The sequence below is a fragment of the Pogoniulus pusillus genome, chromosome 8 (assembly GCF_015220805.1).
Source record: "Pogoniulus pusillus isolate bPogPus1 chromosome 8, bPogPus1.pri, whole genome shotgun sequence".
Taxonomy (NCBI): domain Eukaryota; kingdom Metazoa; phylum Chordata; class Aves; order Piciformes; family Lybiidae; genus Pogoniulus; species Pogoniulus pusillus.
Window position 1 is genome coordinate 16412514 of NC_087271.1, and position 12218 is coordinate 16424731.

Sequence of the window (12218 nt, forward strand, 5' to 3'; positions counted from 1 at the left end):
ATGCTGGCTTGAGCTGCAGGTCTCCTAAGCCCTGTATGCTGACAGCAGTAGAGAATGCTTACATCTTCAGAGAAATCACAAGTACCTAAACAGAGGGGCAATGGGTGCAAGCTGGAGCACAGGAGGTTCCACATGAACATAAGGAAACACTTTCTCACTATGACCGTGACAGAGTACTGGAACAGGCTGCCCAAAGATTGGAGTCTCCTCCTCTGGAGACATTCAAAACCCACCTGGATGCATCTGGGCTCTGCAACAGTCATAGAGGCAGAAATCTGTGGACAAGAGCAGCCTGAGATTGCTCACAACTCCTAATGAAGCAGGTGACATCCAGAATTAACGTGAACTGCAGCTAACCTCAAGATTCAGGCAACTTTTTTTGCTGAAAGTTAACCTACTCCCATCCAGCTACAGTCAGAACATTTTATATAGTCTATATTGTCCGCATGGTTATAGTACAAAGGGCAATGGCTTCAAGCTAGAGAAGAGCAGATGTTAGTAAAGTTGTTCTTTACTATGAGGGTGGTAGAACACTGCAACAGAGGTTGCCCAGGGAGGTGGTTGGGACCCCATCCCTGGAGATATTCAAAGTGAGGCTTGACAGGGCTCTGAGCAACCTGATCTAGTTGAGGATGCCCCTACTGAGTGCAGAGGGCTTCCAACCCAAACCATTCTATGATTCTATTACTCTTATTACCTTCACATGTTGCTTTGCAGGTCACAGCACCCTTTTGTAAAAAACAAAACAAAACAAAACAAAAAAAAAAAAACCCGACAAAACAGTTCACACTTCTGTACTTAAACTTTATTTATTCATAATTACAGGCTATTGTTAGAATTTTTAAACAAAAGGGAAGTCTATAAATAGAGGCTAATCCCACCTGAACAAGTTGTTTTAAAAACAAACAAAACAAAAGCCCCAAACAACAAATAATTAAAACTTCATAAAAGTAATGCCATTTAGCTCACAGCAGTGGTTTGTTGGTAGTCTGAGTAAGAAGTTCTATAGTCAGAGTCAGTAACGTGAAATGTAACATCCAGTGACTCAGACGTTGAAATCCCGTCAAGGAAAGCGGGGACATATACATAATATATACACAGGATAGCGCATTGGTCCACTGGGGATACATTTGTAACACAAGGTAAGAAACCAGGTAATCCAGTTCAGCATGTGATTGCCAACATTAGTGTACACTCCTTACAAAGATCTACAGAGAAGTTATGACTGTTTAATACTTGCAAAAATTTGAAGGTTTTTTTTTGAGCAGGTGTTTGAATGCTTATTTTCCAGTGCAAAAGAAAAAAACATCCTAGTCAAGTTATCCATTTTTCCTGAAAAACTACCCTCGAAAAAAATTAAAAATCACACAAGAGCAACACTGAGAGGTCACAGGAAGAGCTTAAATATACTGAAGCATGGCTGAGATCTCCCCTTCTCCCCCTCAGTGCTGTGTGTTCAAACGCTTCCATTTCCTCAAGAGAAAACCCACAGGTTAAAAGTGCAAGGGAAAAAAATTCTTGATGTGTATGCTGTTGCCATCTATTTTTCCTTAGGTAGGGCAAAACTGTTATTTTAAAAATTATTTAAATGAAACTGCTTTTCCAGAATAGAGCTCTTTCAGAATGAACAATAACTTAGTTTTAATTAACATTCTATCAATCCTACTCTGAATTCAGTGACCATAAAGAAATCATTCGGTTTTAAGGTGCAACTATCAGTTGGCATACAATAAATTACATATACAGGAAAAAAAAAGAAAGGAAGAAAGAAAGAAAAACCAGACTACCTGTTTCTCCTTTCTATTCTCAATCTGATTTCAAATTGATCATAGGAACTTGCCAGTTGAGCTGCATATTTCACAGGCACAAGTGGCTCAAATAGCAGTGGGGTCTCAGTGACAGTGATCCTGGCCAATAGCAAATGCACAGGAATCTCCAGCTTGCTTGCTTTACAAAGCAAAACAACAAGTCTGTCTTAAAACCTATGACCATGCAAGAAAAGCATTAAAGTCTTCAGAAAGACTCACTCTTTCTGACACAGACAACGAAGATCGTTTCAAATCCAAATGCGGGGATCTTCAATGAGGAGAAATAAAAGAATCTATATTGCATATCTATATATAAAATAAAGCACTCCACAGCTCTGGCATTACTAAAGCCTCTTTAGAAAGATAAAGGTATCAAATGACTAACTGCTTGATGGGAGATAGTCAGCCACGGCAGAGTAATTGCTGTGTTCACTTTATGCTCAATTACTGACTGCTGACAGTCAAACTACAATCTCACTTAACTGCACTTTAAACTGATTTGTTTACAGCTGGGAAAGGTACTTTGTTCTCCTGAAAACTTGAGAGAAATCGAATGCTCAACTTGATAACCAAAAGGATTCAATTTAGCAGAAACATTCACACAACTTTCAGAAACTTCAACCTTTACATAGTTCCTTGTCTAATTAACATTTGAACAGGTTAGGTATTCAGAAAAAGGGAGAAACAGTTGATTTAACACAAAAAATCTTAATCTAAACTTCATGCTTCTGATATTTCAGATTTACTCAGTGCAATAGCCAGTTCCAAGTCTTCTTGCTCTTGCTGTTTTAATCTTGCCAATCTTTCTTTCTCTTCTTTCTCGCTTTCCCTCTTGGCCCACTCAATCATGTCTTCCTCAGTAGAATACTGCATTTTAAAGAGACAAAAATCACCCGCATGAATAGTACAACGATAACTAAGGCTGTCCAAGGCCTTGGCTTAAGGGACAACTGCACTCTTATACAATATTGTGTATGTTCCAGCCTTCAAATATTACTTGCTTTGTCATCTTAATAGTCTATTGAGATTAAGGTTTAGATACCAAGAACTGTAACTTAAGCCATCTAATGGATGTGTTCTCATCACACCATGTTTCAAAATTTATCATCATGTTACTAAAATGTTACTGAGCAGAAGACTATGTCATTTAAATTCAAACTAATTTGGATAAAACCCAGCCTACACAAGGAAAGAAAAGAGTGAATCAGCAACATTTTGCAGCACATACCCCTATCCATGCTGTGAGGGACCTGAGGCTAGCGAGTCTAGCAAGAAGATTGAGAGGGGATCTAATCAATATTTATAAATATCTGAGGGCTGGGGGTCAAGACAGCAGGGACAAACTCTTCTCAGTTGTACCCTGTGACAGGACATGGGGCAATGGATGTAAACTCCAGCAAAGGCAGTTCTATCTCAACATGAGGAAGAACTTCTTTACTGTAAGGGTCCTGGAGCACTGGAACAAGCTGCCCAGAGAGGCTGGGGAGTCGCCTTCTCTAGAGCCTTTCCAGCCCTGTCTGGATGTGCTCCTGTGTGACCTGTGCTGGATTCTCTGGTCCAGCTCTAGCAGGGGGGCTGGACTCAAGAATCCATGGAGGTCTAACGTCCTGTGATCCTGTAGGACATTCTGATTTACACTACTCTCAGTAGGGATGATTTTTCCACGTGACTGCACAAATCAGCAGTAGAATGACTGGTTTTAATTGTGCAGATGAAAAACACTTCTGCCAATGAGCTGCACAATAAGGTGGCTGTACAAGGAGAGACCTAGCAGGAGCACAGAGAGGGGTCAGCGTGATACAAGGAGGAAATAAAAAAGAGCAGATTCTTTCCATGTGAAAGAGGAAGGTGAGCTCCAATTCTGTGGTACGATGTAATAAACCAGAGACAGGTAAGAGTATGAAACAGAATGCAAAAAAAAAGAGGAAAAAAAAAATTATGCTAGAAGTTGTTTCTATTCAGCATGCAAAAAAGCTAAGAGGTAAGTGAAGCCCACAGCTTCTTGGGACACCCCATGTTAAGTCTGAGAGTTACAAGGGGCTCCAGCTAGGTTTTGCTTCTGTGGGAAACAAGCTTGTCTTTTCTCCACAGTTCCCTTACTATTTTCAGTAGCTGCAGCTGGAAAATACTATTTTTTCCTTTGTGAAGATAATATTTTTGTTTTCTCCTCCGCATTTCAGATTCTGTCCTCCAAACAGGCTTCTCAGGCCCTTTAACTAACAGTGACCAATACAAGTATTCTAGAAATTATACTACAGGACATCTACCAGTGCAAGTCAGTTTTGAAAGCCTGTCAATATTCATTTTGCTTTGACCAAGCAAATAGTTTATTAGACCTGAAAACAAAAGCAGTTTGCATTTAACTTGTGTCCTGGGTTGAGCTGAATCAGCTGCTGCTATTCAATTCCATGCCAGCTTCAAAAATCGAAGTGCTGGCTGAAATAAAGCATCCTGAGAGCTTGAAGTTCAGAGGCCTGAAGTTCAGGTTGGAACATAAGAGGCTTCCTGTTCATAGAATCATTCCTGCTCAGGTTGCTGCTGCCAGATTCCTTTTTTTTTGGCGGGGGAGGCTGGGAGGGGGCGGTGTTGGTCTGTTCTCCCGGGCTGGCTGCTGTGTGCTTGGGTGGGGGGCATCATTTCATGGCTGGCTTCTGCTGCACTTCTCTGCAATTAGACTCTAGTCACTGTGCACAGGATCATTTCTAGTAACAGTCCTCCTTTCAACTCTGTCTCAGCCCAGAGGGGTTTTTTGGTGTTACTTTCCCTCCTGTCTGTGTGGGGACAGAGAGGGGCTCATGAGAGCAGGCTGTCTTATCCCAGGACAAGTAGGTATCTAGCTTGAAAGCAAGAGGTTGCCTTTCAAAACTCCAACTGGCTGAAGCTCAGAAAATATACAGGCATGCACGAACCTTTAGATTTGCTCCTACTGTTTGGACACCAGGACTTCCATGAAATGGATTCTGGTTACAAAGAGACACTTCCTACTTTTTTCTTCATTGTACAGAAGTCTGGAATTTCCTAGCCATTCACAATTCACCACACTGTTTCATTAACATACACCACTGTGAGGCTGTTTATCAGGATTTTAGTACACTGAAATGATGGTCAAAGGGTTCACAGACAGCTCAACTAAACATTTCACCTTTTAGTTTTAATAGGGTCGTTAATATGTTCATTAGAGATCATGTATCTGCTGCATGCACTGATAAAATGGATAATCCCTAGAGCAACTTTCACAAGTCCTGTTTTCTAAAAGCTAAGAAGTTTTCATTAAAAACACCTCACAAAAGCAATGCAGTTTGAACACTGACTACAGCACTTTGCACTAGTATTTCAGTCTAGGACAGCCTCAGCTGTGAAGGAAATGTCAAGCCTCTTTTAACTTCAGGATCTCTTTCTTACATGGGATATGTTTTAGGATTTTAAATTAGACTGAAGGCTTCAGTGTGAACGATTCAAAGCTGCCATTATACTGAAACAAATGTAAAAAGTTATTTACTCACAGTACTGAAGTTTGCAAAATTGTTGGGGTCAGCCTCTTTACTGCTGTTGGTGGGAGCAAATGGATCACAGAATAGATCTGCTTCTTGTTCTTTGGGAATGTCTGGGGTGGGGAAAGGCTGAAATGGATCGCTCGCTTTAAAGGAATCTGAAGAGTCTATTTGATTGATAGGTCTTTTCCCTTCGAAAATTTAAAATGAATTTAAGATAGCAGGTAGTAACATGCCAAAAAGAGAAAACAACAAACCAAAAAGCCCACAAAAACACCACCAAACCACAGATTCAAAAGCTGCTTGGAATGCAACCTCATCTAGGGGAGATGCGGTGACTTCAGAGGAAGGGTTGCCCATTTAAAAAGTGAGGTTATGAGTTTCTAAAGGAGTGAATCAGGCATGTTAATGACTCAAGAACCCAACTGTGTACTACGCAGCTATTTTGGGGAGAGTTTCAAACCCCTATTCTATCATCACCATATTTCTTTGTTTTGCTTATTAACTGTCTCTGATCATTCCAGCAAGGCCGTTATCTGTTTGCATCGAGTTAATACAATTTCATTCAGAAAGCAGAAACATCTTTGTAAGTCTTCAAAGCAGCTTATCCTCTGTGCTAACACCTGGAATTTCAGTAGTTTCTAAACTAACATAATAAAGGAGTAGAAGAACAAGAACTGAAAAGCCTACTTGAGGCTACACCTCAAGTGCTGTGTTCAGGTTTGGGTACCTCAATCCTAGAGGGATGTGGAGGTGCTGAAGCTAGTGCAGAGGAAGGCAAGGAAGCTGGGGAAGGGCCTGGAGAATACATCTTATGAGGAGGGACTGAAAGAGCTGCGGCTGGTTAGCGTGAAACAGAAAAGGCTGAGGGGAGACCTCATGGCTGTCCACAGCTACCTGAAAGAAGGTTGTGAAGAGCTTGCTGCTGGTCTCTTCCCACAGGTGATTAGTGATAGATCAAGAGGGAATGGCCTCAAGCTGTGACTGAATAGGTTTACACTAGATATGAGGAAGAATTCTTTCACAGCAAGAGTGGTCAGGCATTGGAATGGGCTGCCCAGGGAGGTGGTGGAGTCACCAACCCTGGAAGTGTTTAAACTAAGTTGTTTGGATGTAGTGCTAGAGGATATGGATTAGAGTACACCTTGTAGTGTAGGGATATTGGTTGGACTTGGTGATCCGGAGGGGCTTTTCCAACCTGAACATTTCTGTGAGTCTGTGATTTTTGTTAATGTTTGCCAAAGTAACCACAGGTAGAACAGAATAAAGGTGCATGTCCTCATTTATCTTGTCCCTTTTTCAGCTTAACCATAGTCAGCTTTCAACAACTTGAGGGCATAAACCCAAACACTTCCAAGAAAAGTTTAATCTAACCATTCTCTCCATGTATTACTGCTTACAGAAGAAGCTTCATTGCAGTTTCTTGAATTTAACTGGTAGGTCTGCAAGAGCAGACTTCAAAACCTGCTTCTGTTACCATTTTAGACTAAAACTACAGAATGAATCCCAAGAGTTTATTACTTTGTGCATCACTGTTGCAAGTTGGTGAAATTGTTCCTTCACAGACCACAATGATTTCTTGTATGGGATATACTTAGACGCTTCCCAGATAGCTTTGCCACCAGAGTTCTCACTCACTGATTATGTTTTGTTACTGGAAAACAAAGCATGGGGAAGAAGGAACTTCAAATGACATCTAGGTAATTTTATTTCTACACGTTAAGGATTACTAAGTGTAAAAATAGAAAGTGCACAACCTCCAAATCTGTCCCTCAAAAAATCATTAAATGAAGGTGGCTTAGCAGTATCTGGAACGGCAGTGGATTTCAGAGCCAAGCAAGCAGCCCTGCTGCACCCTGTCCCATAGCAGGAGGAATTAAGGGAAAGATTTTGGAGCATCTCTTTGAAAATGTGTTACCTTGTGAATCAAAGCTAAGGATACACAGAATGCATCAGGTTGGAAGGGACCCTTGAAGGTCATCTTGTCCAACCCCCAAAGCAGTGAGCAGGGACACCTCCAGAGACACTCAGGTATCTCCATTAGGAAAACAATTTGTTGGGAATGGGTATCAGGATAGTCCCAGTATAATTGCTAATACTTGCTAATTGAACAGGCCACCTCTCTCTAGTCATCAGGAACTGTATGTCCTGCTTGTGTTGTAGAAGTGGATCTGCGCACCACGGCATGGCCACTCCCCTACATTGACCTCGTTTTGGCTTAGGGGGCAGCACAAGGGAAAACATTTGCAACCAGTCAAATTATCAGCACTTGTCACATCAGCTGTTTTAAAGTTCCTCGCCATGAAACCGATTATGTGCAGGACAAGCATGAACCAAGTTTTGTAACAATATCAGGAACCAAACAGCAGAGTTCAGACTCCTGTACTGTTACACTTCCAATTTTACTGTGTTCCTGTTCTTTTGAGGACAAAGACAAATGCATGTTTCATGCTATCGTTTTCCTAAGGACCTTAAGAGTCATCTATAAAGTTTAACAGCGATGCAGTAGAGGCTTTAAAGAAAATTAAATAGGACAGAAGTTTTAAAGGGAACACCAGTAATTACAACCTATGCAAAAAAAACTGAGAAAGTGAGAAGTCTGTTGTAAGATGGGCTTGTCACAGCCACAAGAAGCTGTGGATATAATGATGGCCTTTTCTAGAAAGCAAAATTGCTTGTGTCATGGAGTAGGCCAAAGAACTCGGCTGTCATCAAACAGAATAAAACTTCTACAGACCTTTGACAAGGCCACATGGAAAAAGTTGTTCTGTCAACCTGAGACAGTCATTTAACACTGTTTAATTTACTTTGCATCAAACCCAGAGGTTTTTCTGTGGATAAAACACTGAAGTCTCACTTTGAGCATAATTGAATGCCAGATTCACATTGCATCACATTAGCAACCATTTAGTTTGCAGCCGTGCTATGTTTTTGCATATCTCTTAACATTTGCTTTTTCCTGGTTTCTAATCCTTCATCTATTCAAAAAACAAACTCTGATCCTAAACATCATAAGGAAACCACCAACAGATCACAGACAGACTCGTTTCCACATCTGACTGATTCATTCTAAATTCCAACACTTCACCAGCCCCTCCTAATTACTGTCCTAGCGACAATATTTAACAAGCTAATTAACACCTCAATGTCTTACCAGGTGGTGGTGGACAGGGCCTTGTGGGAGTTCCTGTTTTAGGGGGCAATGCAGGAGGAACATCCTCATTTTTAGCTGGTGGCTCCTCAAATATATTTTTAGTTATGACCATGCTGTTGACAGAACCCGACGTGGACGAGCTAAAGGGATCCTCGTTGTTGGCCTTCAACAAAAGAAAAACAGCAACATACAGATTTTCAGTGCAGTTCTCCTGTACTTTCCTTCAGGTCAATAATCAAAAATTTCAGTCCTAAGTGGTGGACTAGGACAAAACAAAAAGACTTTTGTTTTTACACTTATCATCCAGCATATTGCGTGTGCAGCAGTATAAAGCTGAGCACAAGTAAAACATGCAGAAGTACTTCCACTGTTGTGCTGGTTTGAGGCTAATTGGAATATTTTCATGAGAGAAATTAGATAATTAGTTGCTGGGAAAAAAAATTATGAAGTCTTTATCATTCAGTAGTATAAAAAGCCAAAAAGTAAACAATTTGTCTCACTCCGGTCTGTGACACTGCACCTATTTGCTTCCTCCCTCACTCCACTCTAACATCTCTCCATTAACCTTAGCTAACACATAACAACTTAAGCTTTGCTGGTTGTTTTATCTGTCTCTCTGGCTTTGAGCCCCTTTTACACAGTGTCTTTGTGCAGGAGGGAGTTTGGATTTCTGTATTATTACTTATTGATATATATTGTAAATACATTGTGCATATATGCTTGCAAATTTTGCTTTGCTGTAAATATAGCTTCATCTTACTGCCAAGTCGTCTGAGCTAGTCTGGTAAGTTTCAACAGTGGGGGGAGAAATTTCCTAACCTACCACAATTGTTAAACAGGGCAAATTTTAAAAACAAAAATTATGACAGTACTTCAAATAGAGAAGAAATACTTAGGAAGCCACAAAGATTACATTGCATTTTTCACCCTGCCATTGCAGGACAATTTACTTTATAAGGTCAGCTATTATCAACTCTTAGCAGTGGCCAAACTGTACCAAAGCTGCTGTGTCTTGTGCCTGCACTTCTTTCAAGCACTTCTAGAGTTTCAAGCACTTCTACAAGGAGCAGTAGGTTTTCGTTACCTTTGACAGGGTGCTGAAGTCAGCAAAGCCACTTCCAAACGATTCGTTTCCGAACAGAGAGGTAAAGGGATCTGTAGCTAAACACACACAAATCAATCAAACAGAAGGAGGTGAAAAGTTAAATATGAAAGGGAAAAAAAAAATGCACAACAAAAAAGCAACTGTTCCACACCCTGCAGCACAGACTAAGGCAAGCGAAATGTTTTAGGAGGTGGGCATTTGAAGTTCATAGGCAGCTTTCACAGGCTCACAGGATGTCAGGGGTTGGAAGGGACCCAAAGAGATCATCGAGTCTAACCCCACTACCAGAGCAGGACCATACAATCTAGCTCAGGTCACACAGGAATGCATCCAGACTGGCCTTGAAAGTCTCCAGAGAGGGAGCCTCTACAACCTCTCTGGGAAGCCCGTTCCAGTGCTCTGTGGCCCTTGTGTTGAAGTGCTTCAGGTTACATCCATTGCTCCTTGTCTCATCACAGGGAGCAAGTGAGAAACTATCACAAATAATGACTCTCCCAAGCAGGGAGCCATTCAAAACAAACACTGCTGTTCTGGTTTGTCACCTTAAAAAGTGAAATTCCACTGTAAGTATCAGTCCTGCTACTGGATGTTCTGCCGAGTATGCATACACCCAGAAGTATTTTTGTGTGCATATACCCAGAAATACACATACACAGACCTCTGTATTACATAGATACAGGAACTAGGCATACTCTGGACTGCAGACACTTGTGGAATAAAGTATCTAAGCCTCCTGCCAGCTCAGTCTAGTTCAGCATCAGCCTTTCATTTTGACATGCCTCAAAGTATGTAGGAGCTGCTAGAGTGCTGTAAAGCACAAGTGCACTGTTGGTATCAGTGCCCACACACCAGTGCACTACTGGTATCAGTGCTCACTTCTGCAGCCCTAGAAAAATTACATTTTTCTCCTACAATTAAACTGAGCAGGTTTGCAACCTGAAATCACATCTGGATTCATGTCTTGGATTACCATTTGTCAGTGCAACTTGGGAAAACAGGAGACCAGAGTCTCTCCTAAAACCTCTTTAACCCTCAAATGAGGGAAGGTCACAGCAAAACAAAAGGAGCAGACTTCAGCAGTAAAACTCTTAGTGAAGCAGCATTCATTCTACACCACATCTGCCTTTTCTAAGTACAAAGCTAGCTTGTGTGTTACTGAGAGACCCTAATGGGGAGCAGTACAAACCCTTCACACAGCCCAAACACATCATTGGGATATGACAGGGGGTCCAAAGGAGGGCCATGAAAATGCTCAGGGGCTTGGAGCACCTGTTCTATGAGGACAGGCTGAGGGAGCTGGGGTTGTTCAGCCTGTAGAGAAGGTGGCTCCAGGGAGATCTAACAGCAGCCTACCAGTACCTGAAGGGGCTACAAGAAGGCTGAAGTCTCTGTCCTATCACCACAGACTTTTGTAAATAAAAAGGGCATTGGCCTCAAACTAGAGAAGAGCAAATTTAGACTGGATGTTAGGAACGAGTTATGCACCACGAGGGCAGTGGAACACTGGAACAGCTTGCCGAGAGAGGTGGTTGAGGCCCCATCACTGGTGGGGCTCAACAGGGATCAAAATGCTTCATCACCAATTCAGTTAAAAGAATAGAAACAAAAGTAAAAGCAAACAAAACTCAACTCCAAGAAGTCTGTGTATTATCTATTTTACCTAAATCATTTGATGCAGCAACAGCTGTCCCACCTGGAGCAAAAGGGTCATTCTTCTTCGATATCTCTGTCTAAAATAAAAACAAAGCCTTTTGGAGGGAAACTTGGTTTTCTCCTTGCAAGACTCATCACTCTAACAGCACGATCACGATTTATTTTAGTTTAGAAAGAAGAAGATTATGCTAAGTACTGAAGACTGCAGAAAAGTAATTTAAGGCTGGAGGCGTAGGTTGTGTTGTATAGTATGCCCCGGAGATCTGTTCAATGCATCCTCCACACAGAAGGACACCACCGTTAGGTGCAGCAATTTCTTGCTGTCTTGGCTGTGCTGGGTTCACATCAGACAGTCTCTACAGCCACCTGTCTCCTAATCCACAAGCAGATCTTTCATTTTTCTACATGCGTAAAATCTGGGAAGCAAGGCATGAACAGAAGCAGCCCCAGGTGGTGTCAAAAAGAGATGAAGACAAACTTACACCACAAAGAATTTCAGCTTCCTGGCTTCTTTTGTCTGTCAGCCCTAAATATTACCTCATCTTCATCATATTCTATCCTATATCAGATATTTCATGCCCACCTCTACCTTATTATGGGCTCAAGACTAACCAAAGAACTGCTTGACTATAAAATAAACAGCTAAAAGCTGCACCCCAAAGACACCTGAAAGAGGTACATTCAGTTAGAAATAATCCCCACAGGATGAGAGGGCTTCAGTAACTCTTATTAAAAAAAAAAAACCACCACAGAATTATTTAAAACCCCCAAGAACATCCAAACAGCAGGCAGAACAACTTGTCTTCTCAGAGGGGAACCCCATACCACATCAAATGTCAGAGGAGATCTAAAACATACTTATTAATCCTATAGGCTTTTGAGGCAAAAATCTTCTTTCAATATACTTGGGTTAGCTTAATCTTGTTTTTTTCTCAATGCCTGTTTAAGTTCCAGCAGCTATCCATTGAGCTTAATTCCCTCTTGTCAAAGGTTTTTGTTTGTAGAGC

At 41.3% G+C, this 12218-nt stretch overlaps 1 protein-coding gene across 4 annotated transcripts in view; it reads right to left on the reverse strand.

The window, feature by feature from the left end:
- Positions 1 to 783: 783 nt before the first annotated feature.
- EPS15 (epidermal growth factor receptor pathway substrate 15) overlaps positions 784 to 12218 on the reverse strand; it is an 88504-nt gene continuing 77069 nt past the window's right edge. For 3 of the 4 annotated variants that reach the window (XM_064147353.1, XM_064147352.1, XM_064147354.1), the window contains 5 exons: positions 11219 to 11288; positions 9538 to 9614; positions 8454 to 8616; positions 5312 to 5490; positions 784 to 2675 (listed from right to left, as the gene is read on the reverse strand). In XM_064147353.1, coding sequence (XP_064003423.1) covers positions 2529 to 2675; positions 5312 to 5490; positions 8454 to 8616; positions 9538 to 9614; positions 11219 to 11288 — 636 coding nt within the window. In that variant the 3' untranslated portion in view covers positions 784 to 2528. The remainder of the gene's footprint in view (positions 2676 to 5311; positions 5491 to 8453; positions 8617 to 9537; positions 9615 to 11218; positions 11289 to 12218) is intronic. The other variant, XM_064147355.1, reaches the window with a different exon arrangement.